Source organism: Girardinichthys multiradiatus, chromosome 3 (assembly GCF_021462225.1).
Source record: "Girardinichthys multiradiatus isolate DD_20200921_A chromosome 3, DD_fGirMul_XY1, whole genome shotgun sequence".
Taxonomy (NCBI): Eukaryota; Metazoa; Chordata; class Actinopteri; order Cyprinodontiformes; family Goodeidae; genus Girardinichthys; species Girardinichthys multiradiatus.
Genome location: NC_061796.1, coordinates 1,498,518 through 1,517,572, shown reverse-complemented (window position 1 = coordinate 1,517,572; position 19,055 = coordinate 1,498,518). Strand labels below are relative to the sequence as shown.

The window sequence follows — 19,055 nt, the reverse complement described above, 5'->3', positions numbered from 1 at the left end:
CTTGTCTTTCCAGTTAAAACACAAAAAGGAAAATGGATCAATGCTTGAATACACAATTTTATTATATCAGTTATTCTCCCAAAATGTTACTAAAGCATCAATGAACCTCTGCATCAGTGGTCCCGGGATTTAAGGCATATCTGACAGGACATTGCTTCTATATTACACTTTAAGATGCATAAGATATTAAATATTGCATAAATGCATTCCACCCTAAAATGAACAGGCATGAACAAGGCCTTACACAGATGTATAAATCTTAAAAATTAAAACATTTCCAGTGAAACATGTAGGAGTTTTATTGGCAATTATTCATATTTCAGTTTGTACTCACCTATTTAAACAAAATATTTTCTGTTTTTGTTGCTTAAGATGTTTATATTTTTCATGGAATAAACCAGATTGAAAATACCCAAACTTAAGAACAGCAGCCCCCAATCTTACTTGTATCCCACAAAATAACCTAAGCAGAGACGAGGTTTAAAAAAGTAGTTCAGTTAATGAAAAAAATGCCTCCATGAACATGTTTAAGTTCATCTGAGATAATTAACTGATTCTTTAAAGCAGAAGAAATTGTAATTTGTTTTAACCATTTCCTGTAAAACCATGTCACGAGGGAAAAAGACAAAAACAATCCAGTTTTTTGTACTATCACAAAGCAAACCTGTTTTTTGTATAAAAAGATCCATAAAGTGTCAACAGCAAATCAACAGTACAGCAGTACAATTTATAAGAACTAACAGTGTAACTCACAAGGGGCAGCTATCTCTTTCAGTCCCAGTTTCTCCACTGAAGTTGCTTTGTATAAATCAGTGTAAGTGCATTAATGTGAAGGCACAAAGTGCTTCTTCTTGCCCTCCTTGAAGCTCTTAAACAGACCAAGAGTAGTTCCCACCCTCCTTTCACACTGTCCCGTGGCCCAGCTGTGTGGTGACCAGCATGTGGTAGACTCCCTTCTTTGCCAGCAGCTGCTGATGCGTCCCCTGTTCCACCACCACGCCTCCCTGGAATACAGCGATGCGCTCGGCATTCCGGATTGTGGAGAGACGGTGGGCCACGATGATGCATGTCCTGCCCTTGCTGGCCTGATCCAGAGCATCCTGCACCACCTGCAGAAAAATTTTTAAAATAAATAAATCACACAGCTTCAGTAAAACACATGACCAGCAGGAATGGAAACTGTTGAATGGATTTGCTTTTGTATCCACCGTTTATTATTCCATAGAAGGTATGCCTGGCTCAGTGTTTTGAGTTTGGGTGTGTCTCTTTTCTGAATAAACCCACTGACAGAGGTATTTCTGCCATCAACTCTGAGTTCTTCCTCTGATTTTCTTTGCCATAGAAAGTACACCTGGCTCCCTGCTTCTGTTTTGTTCAGTAGCCTCTTCTAAATCATTTTTCTGCAAAAAAAAAAAAAAAACAACCCCCCCCTCCTTTTTACAAATTATTTCCTCCTTTTCATCATACAAGTGGATCATGAGAGATTATTTCTGTGTGTGCTTTTAACACACATAACCGGGATCATGGAACCAAAGGGGCTGGTCTACAACTTGCAGCATTCACCTCAGCAATACATATTAGCTGTCTTCATGCAGGTGGTCAAATACATTCAGTGGTTGATTAACAACAGAAATTGTTATGCACCATCCTAAGCTACTTATCGGCATAATATTTTTCTTATTAATGTATTTCTAGTATAAAAACAGGGCTCTTTCTGTTAAAAAGGAGTCATTTCCTGTCCACGGTCGCCACATTCTGGCTGAGATGGAGTGAACAACTCAGTGGGGCAGTTGAGAGGGCTTCCTTTGATAAAAGCCCAGTTGGGATTAAATGTTAAACTCAATCTGACTATGTTGCATTATACTGGACTCTTTTACAATATGACTGGGTTGTTATAGAATACAAATGGACATTTGATACAGTATTTTTCTATGCACCTTACAGGGGCTTACTAGACTAATTTATTGTTCCTGCAATATTTCCATGTTTCTAACCACTGCTGTGACTGGCAACAGGTGCATTGTTAATATTAGTACACTCTTAAAAACTAATAAAACTTTTTTCAAAACTGCATTCTAGCACTACATTTCTTGTGTTGCCACCATCCTTTTCAGGAAGTGATCGATTTTGTTGGCGTAGCTTCTTGAAGATCATTTAGTAATCTGAGCTTCAGTGATGTACGTAGAGGACAAACCTTCTCGCTCTCTGTGTCCAAAGCAGAGGTAGCCTCGTCCAGGAGCAGCACTTTGGGGTTGCGGAGGATGGCCCGGGCGATGGCTATCCGCTGCTTCTGACCGCCGGACAGCTGTGTTCCCTTATCACCCGCCTGAGTGTTGTACTTCTGCTCAAGCAGACAGAAACAGTCAGCAGGCACATAAATGTAGACAAATTCATGGAAGCAGCTTGCTGTAATCCAGTCTGTTCTTAACAGGATATTTATGTTGTGGGTGTGTAATTGCTTGTTTACCAAGGAAGTTTCTTTCCTTGTGCGCATTTTGTTAAGATCATCTCAGATGTTTGTTGCAGCTTTAAACTGTTTTGAAAATAAATCTAAAGTCCTTCAGAGAAAAACTATCAGTCTATTGTTTCATTTATTAGATAACCCAGGAGGAAGAACACTTTCCCCCGGGCCATCTTAATAGTTTCCGTCTTATCTGCCACAGTTCTGCTTCACAATGTTTGTTTAATTATTATTAAACAGTCTATCAGAAATACTAAAAAACAAATATTTCTCAGGTGAAACCGTTTATATTTTCCTATATTAAACACCCATTGGAGTGAGTGGTTTGATGCAAACACATGTTTCTTTAAATTATTTTCAAACACATATATAAACAAGAATAACATTTCTCCAAAATTGTTTGTAATTGTCATATGTAAAAACAAACAGAACAATTTGAAAACAGCCCTATGTACTTTGATGTATTCTGATGTACAGGTCCTTCTAAAAAAATTAGCATATTGTGATAAAGTTCATTATTTTCCATAATGTAATGTTGAAAATTTAACATTCATATATTTTAGATTCATTGCACACTAACTGAAATATTTCAGGTCTTTTATTGTCTTAATATGGATGATTTTGGCATACAGCTCATGAAACCCAAAATTCCTATCTCACAAAATTAGCATATTTCATCCGACCAATAAAAGAAAAGTGTTTTTTATACAAAAAACATCAACCTTCAAATAATCATGTACAGTTATGCACTCAATACTTGGTCAGGAATCCTTTGGCAGAAATGACTGCTTCAATGCGGCGTGGCATGGAGGCAATCAGCCTGTGGCACTGCTGAGGTCTTATGGAGGCCCAGGATGCTTCGATAGCGGCCTTTAGCTCATCCAGAGTGTTGGGTCTTGAGTCTCTCAACGTTCTCTTCACAATATCCCACAGATTCTCTATGGGGTTCAGGTCAGGAGAGTTGGCAGGCCAATTGAGCACAGTGATACCATGGTCAGTAAACCATTTACCAGTGGTTTTGGCACTGTGAGCTACCTGCATTGACCCTGCCCTTGATAAAACACAGTGGACCAACACCAGCAGCTGACACGGCACCCCAGACCATCACTGACTGTGGGTACTTGACACTGGACTTCTGGCATTTTGGCATTTCCTTCTCACCAGTCTTCCTCCAGACTCTGGCACCTTGATTTCCGAATGACATGCAGAATTTGCTTTCACCCGAAAAAAGTACTTTGGACCCCTGAGCAACAGTCCAGTGCTGCTTCTCTGTAGCCCAGGTCAGGCGCTTCTGCCGCTGTTTCTGGTTCAAAAGTGGCTTGACCTGGGGAATACGGCACCTGTAGCCCATTTCCTGCACACGCCTGTGCACGGTGGCTCTGGATGTTTCTACTCCAGACTCAGTCCACTGCTTCCGCAGGTCCCCCAAGGTCTGGAATCGGCCCTTCTCCACAATCTTCCTCAGGGTCCGGTCATCTCTTCTCGTTGTGCAGCGTTTTCTGCCACACTTTTTCCTTCCCACAAACTTCCCACTGAGGTGCCTTGATACAGCACTCTGGGAACAGCCTATTCGTTCAGAAATTTCTTTCTGTGTCTTACCCTCTTGCTTGAGGGTGTAGATAGTGGCCTTCTGGACAGCAGTCAGGTCGGCAGTCTTACCCATGATTGGAGTTTTGAGTGATGAACCAGGCTGGGAGTTTTAAAGGCCTCAGGAATTTTTTGCAGGAGTTTAGAGTTAACTCGTTGATTCAGATGATTAGGTTCATAGCTCGTTTAGAGACCCTTTTAATGATATGCTAATTGTGTGAGATAGGAATTTTGGGTTTTCATGAGCTGTATGCCAAAATCATCCATATTAAGACAATAAAAGACCTGAAATATTTCAGTTAGTGTGCAATGAATCTAAAATATATGAATGTTAAATTTTCATCATGACATTATGGAAAATAATGAACTTTATCACAATATGCTAATATTTTGAGAAGGACCTGTATATACTAAGTATATACAATTTCGTCCTACCCATCAAATATGCTTGAAAACAGAGTAATCATCAGTTTACTTCATGTGTATTTAAAGATTAATTTGCATAAACCCTACTATTTTGGAACAATATACTATGTAGAATATTTTAAATACTTTCAAGTAGATTTATTCATCATTATGGTACATTTGGCACCATATTTATGTTCTTCTTAAACAAGCATAAAAAATAAGGTATTCTAACATTTGCTGCAGGAGCGGTTATACCACACATATAAACATATTAATTTACGTGTGTTTATGTAGCATCAGCACCTGAAAGTTATGTCCCATTTTCAAACACTACCTGAACTAAGTGAGAAGAGATGGTGGGAGGGATAACCCCAGGAAATGGGCTTCAACCTGACTCCTTGTGTTCTTTGAATAAATGCATTTACCTGAGGCAGTTCATCTATGAAGTTATGAATGTTGGCGGCTTTGGCGGCTGCCTCTATCTCCTCCAAGGTTACGCTGTGGCTGTTGTCCCCGTAGGCGATGTTTTCCGCCAGCGTGCAGTCGAACAGCACTGGCTCCTGGGACACAATGCCAATCTGAGATCTGAGCCAGTGGATGTTGAGCTTTTTGACATCGATGCTGTCCATCACCTGGAAGAAGAAGCATGTCCTACATTAAGTACGTGAACAGAAGTCCAACGTTTTCACAGAAGAGATGCTCCATTGTGTTTTTTTTTTTAAATCTCACTGAATAAAATGCAATGAAAATTAAGTTTGGATTGTTCTAAATGCCTACGTGTGAAATTATGCCACTGAAGTAAATGCAGATAATATTGTTTTAGGCTTGAAATGTTTCTCTCCATGGGTGGAGGAAGCTTCATGTTCAGCTAGACTTTCACTGTCGATGTGCTGCTAACACCGAACGCAGAACAATTAGTTAAATATTTTACTGTGCATTTAAAAACCGTGGCCATGGTTATTTTTATATACATATGTATATTTATTGATTTTGATCTGGAATGGACAGATACTAGTTTTCCCACAAGAAGTATTTTTCACAATTTTTAAATCCTTTCCTAAAGAGCCATATTAATATTGAGCAGTAATCTTATAGAACTAAGAAGTGTTTTGATATTTCTAGAGAATAAGAAAGGCTTTCATAATGTGTCATTAAGCTGAAATCAAATTGCTTTTAAAAAAAAAATTCTTTCATCATTTTCAAAAAATACGCCAAATGTTATTCTTTCTTTTTAAATGTTCAATAATGTGTTTTTTAACCACAATATTTAAGAAATTATGGGAATTGGCTATATGCAATATCAATATGACAAACAACTGCTTTTGGATGTAATAAATATTAACTAATGACAAATTATCCTCCCAGTAACATATTTGATGGCGTTTGTTGTTTGGGTGATCTCATTAAGAAAGTCCAACTAAGACCTAAACGGCAGAAGTAGATTCATTCAGCCTTTTCAAGAAAACAATATTGATGTGATAGAAATAAACTGAACTTACAGCTGGAGTATCTATCTGGGTTTTATGTTTGCATCAACCCAATGCACAACAATGCACTGTTTAGTTAAGTATTCGTTTACATATCGCAAATCATGCGGTTAATACAACAGTCACCTGAATCAACCTATGGCAAGTTTGCAGAATATCGTGTAGCCCTAATTAGTAAATACTTTTAAAACTTGATTAGGGTCATGCAGATTTTTGCAGCAACATTTATTAAGGACGAATGAGAAAAATGGATCTTTGGATTGTATAGGTTGCAGACCTGAGACCGAATGTTGTTGAACTTTCCAAGATGTTTTCGGCCTCAGATTGATTTGACTAGTTTGCCTTTTGTTGAGGGGCCACAATAAAAGCTATATTATTAGCTGTTTCTTTATTTGCTTGAGGTCACGGTCAGCATGTGGTTCAGTGACTAACATTTTTTTATTTTCCATTTCATGTAACCTGATCTTTTAAAATTTTATCTATGATCTATTCACAAATTGGTAGTTGTAGTTTAATTTGATGTATTATCAATGAAGATATAGTTTTTTATACAATATTAGGTCATGTGAGAATGTCATACATTTTGAGTTTGTAAAACTTTCTGCAAAACATGTTCTTGCATACTCAAGTTTATAGTAATCAGAGTTCCTAATAATTTACTTAAAGAGGTAGGGTTACAGCATTTAAAAATGTTTTTTTTAATGTTATATAAATATATTTAATTTTTTATTATTTGTTTCTCTGGAAATGGAGAAAAAGCTCCAAATAGCGGCTTGTGATAACACCAGACAGCAGAAGATAAATGCTTTGTATCTGAACTCAATAAATGTTTTTTTCCTCTTTTATAGTTTAAAGTTCACCTGGTAAATTTACCCTGTAATGTCTCTTTGACCCATAGACACAGTGGTTGGTGCCTCAGCTAAACATTAACTATCAGACAGGAGGAGCCAGCGACAGGCAGCTGGTAACAGACTGGAGGTGTGCGTTTTCTCTTCTTACCACTCTGCCCTCTCTGGGGTCGTAGAACCTCTCCAGCAGCTGGATGGTGGTGCTCTTTCCACAGCCGCTGCTCCCAACCAGGGCCAGAGTCTCTCCCTTCTTCACTCTCAGATTCAGGCCTCGCAGGATGGGCACATCTGGCCGTGATGGATAGTTAAACTTCACGTGCTCAAAGCTCACGTTACCATCGAATATATCCTTAAGATCAGAGAGAAAGGTGTCACATTATCATGAGTTAGCGCAAAGAGCTTACTGTGTAAGTACTGTAGTAGGTGTGTGTGGCTTTGTGTCGTACGGGCGACTCTCCCTCCTCTGACAAATTGTCGATCTCAGGCTCTTTGTTCAACAGCATAAGGAGGTGGGAAGCAGATATTTTGGCTTTGGCGTAGTTTGGAGCGAAGGAGTTGGCCTCACCGACAGCCATGGCTCCGAAAAGAACAGCAGAAATCACCCTGACATAGACAGTCAAACCCTCATTAGATTCCTCTTACACAATAGCATTAAACTATTCACACAGCTGGTTTAACTGAGGTCACCCAGGTGTGTTTATACACAGTGCCTTGCAAAGGCATTCACGCCCCTTGAACTTTTCCACATATTCACGCCCCTTGAACTTTTCCACATATTGTCACATGGCTATTGTTCATTTAAAAATACCAATTTCTCTCCAAGCTTAAATTTCCTTGTTGACCTTCTGAGATGTTGCTTTAATATTCCCACATAATGCTCTTCCCTCATGATGCCATCTGTTTTGTGAGGTGCACCAGTCCGTCATGCAGCAAAACACCCATGATAACACAACATGATGCTGCCACCTCCATGTTCCTGAGTGTAATCTGGCTCTTTATTGTCGTTTTTAGGATTAATGGCCCCTCCTTTGACAGCACATGTTGATACAGTGAAAACACACCCTCCATTTCTGCTACCTGTGTGACCCCTTCTCTTTTCCGATGGTTGTGATCAGTCTGACAGAGAGAGGTATCCCAATCCTTGTGGTTTTTAGTATAACAATGACCATCAGAAGGACCCTTTGTGAGGTGCCTTGAGACGACATTGTTGTAAATAAGTGCCGTTTAACTAAATAATCTGAACTGAAACTATCTGTGTAGTTAAGCTGCTATAGGCTTAGGCTGTTGGAGGACATAATGACCACTTTCACCGTCTTCGCTACATTCTCACACTACTCTCCAATTTTTCATTATTTGCTGTTATTTCAGCTTTTAACTTTGTTCTCTCTCTTTTCTCTTCTTAGAAGCTACACCTGGCCTGACTCTGCGTCTACCTGTGACACTTTTCTGGAGGGGGGCATTGTCCGAGCTTCTGCTGGCAACAACTTAATGCTCACCCTCTACCGATGATCCACATGGCCCTGTCTTTCAGTGTTTAACCCTTTCTCTCTCCTAGACATGGTGATTGACTGAGCTTTACTGTAACTAACTCTATGTGCTCTCTTTCAGACTCTAACCTTGAAAACTGGCTCAGAGTTTATCTGTTCTTTCTTTCTAGGTGAAACGACTAAAGGAGCTACATCCATTAACATGAACTTTTCCTTCCCATAGAAAGGACTCCTGGATCAGTGCTTCTTTGTTCTCTTTGTGTCTCTGCTCTGTTCTCTCTCGGTCGTGGCAGATGGCCGCTCATACTGAGCCTGGTTCTGCTGGAGGTTTCTTCCTGTTAAAAGGGAGTTTTTCCTCTCCACTGTCGTTACATGCATGCTCAGTATGAGGGATTGCTGCAAAGTCAATGCCAGTGACTGTCCACTGTCTCTACATGCTCATCCAGGAGGAGTGAATGCTGCAAGTCACTGACTGGATGCAATCTGCTGGGTTTCCTTAGATAGAAAAACGTTTTATCCAATTTGAATAAAAAGCTAACTCCGACTGCACTGTTAAATTGTTAGTATTAATTGGAATGTATGTACCTGACTGTTGTGAAGTGCCTTGAGACAACATGTGTTGTGAATTGGCACTATATAAATAAAACTGAATTGAATTGAGTCCCTCCTTAACTGTATTATGCAAACCTTTGACATTAAAGAAATAATTCTTCTTATTATGTTAATATTCTAAATGAAATACTTTTTATAATTCATGCTAAACTAAAACAAGAGAGGTTCTGTGATATTTAGAGTCATACACTGAGAAATAAATGTATATCTTTTTATTCAGTGTATGTGAGTGTACATGTCTTCGATGTCTTTCAACATTCCTCTTAAAAGGCTGTGTTAATTTTTTATAAATCACCATGGTCTGGATCAGACTCTAAAATGAGAAGAGTCAAAATTTATACAGTTCTATGTGTTCTTACAGTTCAGTGACCTTCAGACTTTCTCTATAGATAACAGGTAGAATACACATGAGGGCCATAACTCCTTTCAGCAGTAAACTGCTGAATAACTGTACGATGCGAACACATGTTTCTGTGTGCAGTGAATTAGCACAAGAACAGGTGTAATGATTAACACCATAGAAAAAGTCAAGAAGGCTTGCCTGAGATGTCATCTAGGATATTTTTCTAATCCTAAACTCACTGTTAGGAGATAGGGCATTACTCACAGGAATACTCCCTCCACATCCATCCTTCCCATCACAATAAGCCAGGCTCCGAAACGGAAACAGGCTGCGTAGGCAAAGTACATCATAGCCTGGGAGAAGGAGAAGGTAAAGCCGTGCACATGGGCCTTTTTCTTAGAGTTCCTGTGCAGAGATCATGGGGGAGTTAACTTCCTAATGAGAAAAATTCAGCTTAATTGCATTTGTTGAATATCTACACTTACTTATATGGGACTACAAGATTTTCCTGATACAAAGACTCAAATTTTGGTTCTCTTGTGAGAGAGGCAACGGTACGAATGTTCTCTATAGCCTCTGTAGCAATCTGTGTAGAAAGAGCATAAATACATTAATCTGATTAGAGTCCTTGGTAACCTCTGCAGAAGGTGAACCCCCACCTTTCCAGCCTTTTCCAGCTCCTTCTTGTCCTCGCCTGCATGCCCGGTGAGCATTTTCATCTGCACGGCTCCGGCCAACGCAATGACGGGCACCACGGCCAGAATCAGCAGCGTCAGCTCCCAGCCGTACACAAATGCCAGGATCATACCAGTGCCAAGATTGGCAAAGTTCTGGGCGAATGTAGCCAGGCGTACTCCCGAGGCCTGCAAGATTAGTGATTTTAGCCAATGGATTGCTGCTACAACCTTCATTGAGAAAATTACTTCAGCCGTTGGAACTCACCCCCTGTACTTGGGCTGCATCTGTTGCCAGTCTTGTAGTGAGTGCCCCAACACTGTTTTTGGGGCTATCAAACCACCCAAGATCCTGCAGCACAACAATGATAAACATTTTCCATCAGTCAGGGATAAGTGCGAATAACTGCAAGGCCAGTAATTATTTTAAAACAATTATTTTGATACCAAAGGTACTTTTCCCCTGAACAATGATACTCAAATCAAATGTTTTCTTAAAATGTTTTAGAGCATGTCATTGTGATATAAAATGCTTAAAGACCTTTTACACACCCCGAGGCTCCAATAAATACGGTGGGTTTCTGCATATTTTAACAGGTTTTGAGAATCCATTTAAGGTCTTGTTGTTTTAAATGAATTAAAGACATGCAAACTGGCAATACTGATTCTTTGTGAAAATATTTCACAACTTTGATGCAAATGGTCTAGTTTCTATTTCCCAAAATTCAACAGGTCCAGCCTGATTCAGGCAAACGTTTCCGAGGAAGTACAACATGTCAACAAGATTACTCTTTCATGTCAGCTTGTGCAAACACCTGTCTCAACATGGACTTGAAGGCCCCAAGCCTCAGCTTCAAGGTGAGAACTTCTCCAGATTTTCCAAAACAGAATCCCTGATAACAAAAAAGAAGAGACATGATCAGACAGATGTCAGCACAGAGGTCGTGTCAGATGCATGAATTAATCATTGGTTGCACTGCAATCTTAGGAAGTGTTTGAAGGTGACACCATGTAGGAGCTGTGAGGTAAGATGACACTGTGACAACACTTCTACACAGCCATCATTGAGTCCATCCTCACCTCCTCCATCACCATCTGGTACGCCACTGCTACAGCCAAGAATAAGGGTAGGCTGCAGCTTGTCATTCGGTCTGCTGAGAAGGTGATTGGCTGCAGTCTACTGTCGCTCCAGGAACTGTACACCTCCAGGACCCTGAAGCGGGCAGGGAAGATTCTGGCTGATCCCTCCCACTCCGGTCACAGACTCTTTGAAACTCTCCCCTCTGGCAGGAGGATGCGGTCCATCCAGACCAAAACCTCACGCCACAAGAACAGTTTTTTTCCCATCTGCCACCAGCCTTGTTAACAATTAATCATTGGTTGCACTGTAATCTTAGGAAGTGTTTGAAGGTGACACCATGTAGGAGCTGTGAGGTAAGATGACACTGTGACAACACTTCTACACAGCCATCATTGAGTCCATCCTCACCTCCTCCATCACCATCTGGTACGCCGCTGCTACAGCCAAGGATAAGGGCAGGCTGCAGCTTGTCATTCGGTCTGCTGAGAAGGTGATTGGCTGCAGTCTACTGTCGCTCCAGGAACTGTACACCTCCAGGACCCTGAAGCGGGCAGGGAAGATTCTGGCTGATCCCTCCCACTCCGGTCACAGACTCTTTGAAACTCTCCCCTCTGGCAGGAGGATGCGGTCCATCCAGACCAAAACCTCACGCCACAAGAACAGTTTTTTCCCATCTGCCACCAGCCTTGTTAACAATTAATCATTGGTTGCACTGTAATCTTAGGAAGTGTTTGAAGGTGACACCATGTAGGAGCTGTGAGGTAAGATGACACTGTGACAACACTTCTACACAGCCATCATTGAGTCCATCCTCACCTCCTCCATCACCATCTGGTACGCCGCTGCTACAGCCAAGGATAAGGGCAGGCTGCAGCTTGTCATTCGGTCTGCTGAGAAGGTGATTGGCTGCAGTCTACTGTCGCTCCAGGAACTGTACACCTCCAGGACCCTGAAGCAGGCAGGGAAGATTCTGGCTGATCCCTCCCACCCCGGTCACAGACTCTTTGAAACTCTCCCCTCTGGCAGGAGGCTGCGGTCCATCCAGACCAAAACCTCACGCCACAAGAACAGTTTTTTCCCCATCTGCCACCAGCCTTGTTAACAAAGCCCGGAAACCACCCGGACACTCCCCCCCCCCCCCCTTTTTTTTTTTGCTGACAGGACACCTGTAACCTGTAACTCTATGTGTTACATTAACACTCAGCATGGACTCCTGCTTTACTTGCACTGCCATACTTGCACAATGATCACCTGCACTGTTGTATTGCTCTTGCATCTTATACTGCTCTACATTTACTCTCACTCACTTAAAACTGTGCACATATATTTATATTATATTGTAGATATGTTTATACTGTTTAATTTGTATTGTATTGCACTGACTACACCAAAACAAATTCCTTGTATGTCCAAAAACGTACTTGGCAATAAAGCTTTTCTGATTCTGATTCTAATGCGCTTTCGAGGTGCAAGAACATGGATTTTGTTTACAGAGTGGATAAAGATCAGCAGGCTGCATCCCTGTGTTACTTATGTTTATGCAGTCGTCCCATTTACTATATTTATTAACAAACCATACAGTGTATGGGTTGATGTAACATCTCAGACCTTCAGGCACATGTCTGTTAGTTTCTAAGATAGTAGTTTATTTTATTTTTTTTACTCAAGTAGCTTTTAGCTTTGATAGTAAGTCAGTCTTCCTGATAGAACTGAAAAAAGTAGAAATATTTTGTCTTAAAATAAGCATGGTTTAAGTTGTTTGAATTCCCATTATAGTTTCTGCACAGCATTTTATTCTACATTGCTTATTTCCTTTGAACTGTTCACATTAGTACTTTCTAACTCACTCCAATACAAACACAGAGGTTCTGCACTCCAGAATAAGATTTATTTTAATGACTAACATTGTGCTTGCACCTAGTCAGAACCACCGAGTGAGTGCCTACCTGTAGAAACATGGTAAAAAAGCAAACGATTCCGATAGTGACAAACATGAGGGAGAAGAAGTTGGATCTTTGCCTGATAACGTCCTGCTCAGGCTCTGCAAACACCTGAGAGGAGATAAAAACAACTGGTGTCCAACAAGGTCTCCAGAAGACATTTAAAAAAATGATTATAGTGCTGGCATCGACTCACAGTGATAATCTTGGAAAAGAGGATGGCAAACAGAGGTTGTATGGCTCCGTTTATGATGGCACAAATCAGCCCCACTAGAATATAAGGCCACTCAGAGGCATTGAGACTCAGCACTTTAAAGAACGACACCGGGGGGACATCTTCCTCCTGCAGAAGGAAAATATGAACCACATCTTGGAAAGCAATTCAAGTTTGATGTCTTGTAGATAATATGACTCAGAACTGATGAGCTTTTTAAGTTTTTCATGTTTTTTCCCCATTTACCTGATCTAATCTAATCTGTCTTTATCTTCCTCTCCAGAAATCTGACCCCAAAACCCACCTCTTCTGTTTTCTCCTCGTCATCCTTTGCTTTTGCTTTGTCTCCCTTTTCTCCAGTGGAAGCAGCGAACGAGGAGCCTCTTGTAGACTTCCTCCTCAGCAGTGGAGGCTCAATGACGGACTCTTTGGGACTCTTTTCACCCGATGACAGATCGCCATCATCCTCCCCCTCTTCTGCTTTCTGAAAGGTCTGCAGAGAGGACGAGGGAAACCACCACAAGTATTATTTACAAGAGACAATTTTTAAGCAGCAGATTTGGTGAAACCAGCTGGTGTTTTATATCCGTACGGGTTACCTGCATGGTGACCAGCGTGTGGTAGACTCCGCGTTTCTCCATCAGCTCGCTGTGAGTGCCCAGCTCCACAACGTTACCTTTCTGGAAGCCTGCAATCACGTCAGCATTTCTGATTGTTGAGAGGCGGTGAGCCACAATCAGAGTGGTACGACCCTGTCGCACCTGTGCAACCAATGGAATAACAGTTTATTGAGAAACTGCAGGTGTACAAATACGGTTCTCAAACCAACAATCACAAGATCAACAGAGCTGAAGGTCCTATCAACAGTCACTCCCAATATTTGCACATTATTTTATGAGGGTAGTTTGAAACTTTACCTTATCGAGTGCAGCTTGCACAATGGTCTCACTCTCAGCATCCAGAGCAGACGTGGCTTCATCCAATAGAAGGATTTTGGGTTTGCGGACCAAAGCTCGAGCAATCGCAATCCTCTGCTTCTGTCCTCCGCTCATCTGAGTTCCTCGGTCGCCGACTAGTGTCTCAAACTTCTGCTCAAAAACAAAGTCTCCACGTTAGCATAATATGAACATGATCAGGTCGTTATGGTTGAAATGGTAGCACAAATCCGAGTTTACATCAGGAAGGTTCATGATGAACTCGTAGGCGTTGGCTTCCTTGGCAGCTTGTTCAATCTCCTCCTGCGTCACATCAAGTCGGCCATAGCGGATGTTCTCAGCAATAGTGGTGGCAAACAGGATGGGCTCCTGGCTCACCACGCCGATCGTTCCCCTCAGATAGCACACGTTCAGTGAGCGGATATCGTGACCATCAATAGATACCTGCAACAGTCAAGCAGCAGAGGCAGAGGTGGGTAGTAATTTAATGCCTTAGATTTACTTGAATTTTAGAAAAAAAGAAGATATTCTTTACTACTTTTTGAGTAGCATTATTCCTTAGTATGTTTCATTGAAACTGACCGTGTCATCTACGTGCTGTTTTAGAGTTCGATCAAAAACACTGTAGTGCCTGTGCTCCACCAGCAGGGTGGCGATGGTGGCAACAATACCTTCATCACAATTCAACAGAACAAGATCCTTAGCATGGCTTAAGCAGCGCAAGGCTTGAGAGTCGACTGAAACAATTGAAGATTGTGTCTTCCTTGACAGAGTTTACAGTTTGCGCTCCGATATAAACCTTCTCCATCCTACATTTGAAGTTTAACAGAAACAGACTCAATACTAATTGAGACATAACATGTGAAAAAAACATTCAAGACCTGCCTTAATTTTGTTGTTGAATTTAGCGCAGAAAGCTAATTGGCAAGATTCTTAAAATAATTTTTATTTTGGTCTCCTAAAACTTTTCATGCACACTGGAGATCCAAACAGCAGAAAATCTCAGTTTTGCAAATATCCTAATTAGTAGACAAGGACTTCAACTGTAATGGTGTGAAAACCACCAGAAATTCACATCAGACAGATGCCAGAGGAAGTGCCAGAGTGACTGGAGTTTTCTCAGGCAGTGTGAAACAAGCACATGCTTTACCCTCTCCACCTATTGCTGCAAACTGCTCGTCAGCTGGCTGAAAGACTGATACTAAACTGTGTTTGCAAGAAACACCAATTTGTCTGTGTGGAAATATTTTCTGTTGTAAAAAGCACCAGCAAAAAAAGTTATGGAAACTAAAGGAAAACCAATTATTCTCATTTAAAACTGCTGGCTAGCAACAAGTGGTGTTTCTGTTATGAAGCCAACTGAATACCACCCAAGCAGATAACCTAGCTAATTAACCCACTAATACAAAGTTGTTAAAGCACAAAAAGCACAAAATAGGAAAAATATGTAATATTCTACAATTTAAAAAGAGAAATCACCTAAAAATGTATCACTACAAAAAGCCTCCGTTTATGCTGCAGTTTTACACATATCAAAAATAAAATGTAAATATTACATTATGATAAAAATAATAATAATATTATTATTATAATGATTTCAGAAGCAGCAAAAAGAAATGAGGCACATGTTTAAATTAAAGCCATTAGACCCTCTTATACATTTGTTATAAGGAGGCACGTCTGCCAACGCACAACTCTAATAAAAAAAAGGGCAAAAGGCTCCCAAATATTACAGTCTTCCTCTAAATCTATATTATTTTTAAACCAACTTTACTTCCACTAGTGTTTTAACTGAAAGCTAGTTTACAATTACCTGAGAAGAAGTACAGAAACATCACTTACAGATCCTTCCTGAGGATCGTAGAACCTCTGCAGCAGCTGGATCGTCGTGCTTTTACCACATCCGCTGCTGCCTACCAACGCCATGGTCTGTCCACTGCTCACACTTAACCTCATTTTGTCTAATATCTGAAAATGACACCAATGACTCCAATGTTAGCTGTGTGATACGGTTTAAAATGACAACATGACCGTAAAAGGTTTGTCTGGTTTGGAACCTACCTTGACGTCAGGCCTAGAGGGGTAGCTGAAGTGGATGTTTTTGAACTCTATGTTCCCTTTGATGAGGTCTGGCTTAAAGCCCGTCTCTGAAAAGCTGTCGATGGTTGGGTTCTGTGGAGAAAACAGTGTGTAGTGGTTTGCTTTCTTTTTGGCCAAAACAGGATTAAAAAAAATAGATTCCTATAATAACCTCAAACGAACAATAGGAGGAAGGCTGTCCGCCTTCCAGGTTAGGGTGAGCAATTTTAACACGACCAAATGTTTATTTCCTCAGTTCTTTGTGTTTTGAGTACTTTTCTTGATGCACTAGGACTCAAACACACACACACGCAAAGATTATTCTCTCCCCTGCTTTGCAGCTGATAAATGTTGAGTACCTCATTATTTGAAGCTGGTAAAAATATTAACCTCTTAACTTCTGATTTTTTACACTCAAATTAAAAATAAATGGTCTTATTTTCGTCCAACAGATTATTAATCTGATTCCATCCATCCATCCATCCATCCATCCATCCATCCATACATCCATCCATACATACATCCTGCAAATGGTTTATTGAAGGCTCACTTTTGTGATTACACAGTAAAACTTATCAATAAATCACCTTTGCACTTTGCAATAAAAGTAACAGGAGAGACAGGGATATACAAAAACAAACTTGTGTCAGCAGCTCTTAAAAACCCAAAAGAAGAAGCAGATCTCTGATTATCTCACATTTATTTGTGACTGTATCAAGATGCAAACAGACACACGAGTCAGTCAGTGGTTTGGAGCGTGCAGAGCTCTTCATCAGCTTATTATACACTAACTCAAGTGGGTTGTCAAAGTGAGAGACAAATACACGTTCTGTGACCTAAAAATAAACTCACCACACATCAGCCACACACTAAGACCAACCAAAACTACCTAAACAAGCTGCTTATGTTATATAAATAAATGTTAAAATTGTTTTTGTTATAATAAAATTGAAGATTAAAAAACACATTTATTAAAGTAGTTTAAAAAAAATCACAGTGTGGATGTTATAGTTGAGAAAATAAACTGAATTCACTGAGTCAAAGCCACAGTTGTGCAGCTTCTGCCAAATCACCAGCAGTTCTTTCTCTGAAGCAGCAGGTGCTCAAATTAGAGAAAGGTCCTTCACATCATTACAGTTTGGCTTGTCGGCTGCTTCAAAGCAGCTCTCCAGAGTGTCAAAGTCCAGCAGAGCACATTCTGTAATAAAACTAGACAACTGTCCCGCAGGAAAACAAATGAGTGCTTTGGGTCATATCTGCATTACTCACATGATCAATGATGCTGTACACCTTATATGCAGCTCCGCGGGCGCTAGCAAACGTCTGGATGTTGGGAGACGTCTGCCCCATCGCAAACACTCCAATAATCACAACAAAGAACACCTAACGAAAGGCGATGTTATTAGCTTTATTAAAAGCTTATTTAATCTTTAAAAGGAGCAAAATGAATTATTCAAAGTGTGTTTGCTTACTGTGAGCACAGAACCAATGGTGTACTCCTTACTCAGGATGAGGATACTGCCGTACCAAAAGGCCAGAGCATAAGACAGGTAAATCATCAGAAAGGTGAACCCCATGGCGATGTTGGCAGAGATTGCCTTCCTTATTCCCATCGACTTAGCATCCTCCAAGTTCTTGTGATACCTAGGATCCAACACACACACTCAGCGCAAGGCATGGAAAAGATCCAAAATATGCACAAGTGAAATTAGATTGCCATGAAACAGAACCCCAACAAATGCAACATTAGTTTGTGCACAAAAGGGTTTTATTCAGTTACAGCCTGTCTCTGCTGACACTATAATCACTTTCCCACACAACATTCACCCCAACACACACACAGAAAAAAAGATACTATAGTTTCCCCCAAAGTTTGGACTTTAAAAAAAACAGATTTTAAATGAAACCGCAGCTGATGTTTAGCTGATGTTTAGCACACACCTCTCAATCTCCTTCTTTTGACCGCTGAAGGCGTACACTGTCCTGATGGCAGAGAGAACTTCTTCCGCTACAGCACCAGCCTTGGCATACGCACTCTGTTCTTTGGTAGTGAAGTTCGCCAGCAACTGTTCAAACGAGAAAAGAGGCAAAATGAGACTGAGAATATCATAATGATATTTTAAAGAAAAGGGGAACTGCATTCTCACAACATCATGAATATTCTATTTATTTCTTTGTATAGCCCTTTCAAACCTGCTGACTAGGCAACCAAAGTTCTTTACAAAGCATACACAAAAACATTTTATAAAAAGGTAAAATAACAAACAACCAACAACAAAAACAACAATAAAACAATTGGAAAATTGGAAAAATACGTCACCTTAAACTGAAAAGAAAAGTCTAAAAATGCTCTTAGTCCTGAGTTTGTAAGAAAGTGTTTCAGTGTAATCAGGGTCTATTCAGGGCCTGCTCTTGGCATAGGTCACATAGATGGTTGTCTAGGGAGCTAAACTGCTGAAGGCAGCACTACTGCAAAAACTCAAAAAAGAAAACTCTTAAACTAAATAAACATGCAGCCCTAACTTGCATCCTTTACTCGTGCTCTGTAATAAACACAATAATTTTCAAAAACAACAAGAATGCCCCCTGTAAGAGTTGTTTTCCCTTATTTGAAGAACCTCCCACCCCTATTAATCAAATGCGCCCCGCAACCAGCAGGTCCATTATTACTTATATTTCTCTTTCTTTTGATGCCCAAGCAACCAAAGGTTGTAATATTTTTACTTGTCACATGGACTTACTAAGTGTGAACAGAACGGTAGTCTCTGCATAATTTTTCTGTCCAAGATCATTTCCATAATTTGCAATACAAATACGTCTGCCAGTAGGGAAAAAAATGGGAATACTCTATCGCTGTTTTAAATGACTAACAAAGATAAAACGTGGAATGTGAAACTTT

General features: G+C 40.4%; 1 protein-coding gene across 3 annotated transcripts in view; it reads right to left on the bottom strand.

The window, feature by feature from the left end:
- Positions 1-37: 37 nt before the first annotated feature.
- abcb4 (ATP-binding cassette, sub-family B (MDR/TAP), member 4) overlaps positions 38-19,055 on the bottom strand; it is a 31,107-nt gene continuing 12,089 nt past the window's right edge. For all 3 annotated transcript variants that reach the window (XM_047361752.1, XM_047361753.1, XM_047361754.1), the window contains 21 exons: positions 18,098-18,222; positions 17,629-17,800; positions 17,426-17,539; positions 16,139-16,249; positions 15,920-16,045; positions 14,318-14,521; positions 14,060-14,230; positions 13,742-13,903; positions 13,447-13,635; positions 13,125-13,271; positions 12,935-13,039; positions 10,723-10,800; positions 10,176-10,259; positions 9,893-10,096; positions 9,719-9,819; positions 9,498-9,638; positions 7,238-7,394; positions 6,943-7,140; positions 4,882-5,088; positions 2,195-2,341; positions 38-1,109 (listed from right to left, as the gene is read on the bottom strand). In XM_047361752.1, the coding sequence (XP_047217708.1) occupies positions 903-1,109; positions 2,195-2,341; positions 4,882-5,088; positions 6,943-7,140; positions 7,238-7,394; positions 9,498-9,638; positions 9,719-9,819; positions 9,893-10,096; positions 10,176-10,259; positions 10,723-10,800; positions 12,935-13,039; positions 13,125-13,271; positions 13,447-13,635; positions 13,742-13,903; positions 14,060-14,230; positions 14,318-14,521; positions 15,920-16,045; positions 16,139-16,249; positions 17,426-17,539; positions 17,629-17,800; positions 18,098-18,222 (3,150 nt within the window). In that variant the 3' untranslated portion in view covers positions 38-902. The remainder of the gene's footprint in view (positions 1,110-2,194; positions 2,342-4,881; positions 5,089-6,942; positions 7,141-7,237; positions 7,395-9,497; positions 9,639-9,718; positions 9,820-9,892; positions 10,097-10,175; positions 10,260-10,722; positions 10,801-12,934; positions 13,040-13,124; positions 13,272-13,446; positions 13,636-13,741; positions 13,904-14,059; positions 14,231-14,317; positions 14,522-15,919; positions 16,046-16,138; positions 16,250-17,425; positions 17,540-17,628; positions 17,801-18,097; positions 18,223-19,055) is intronic.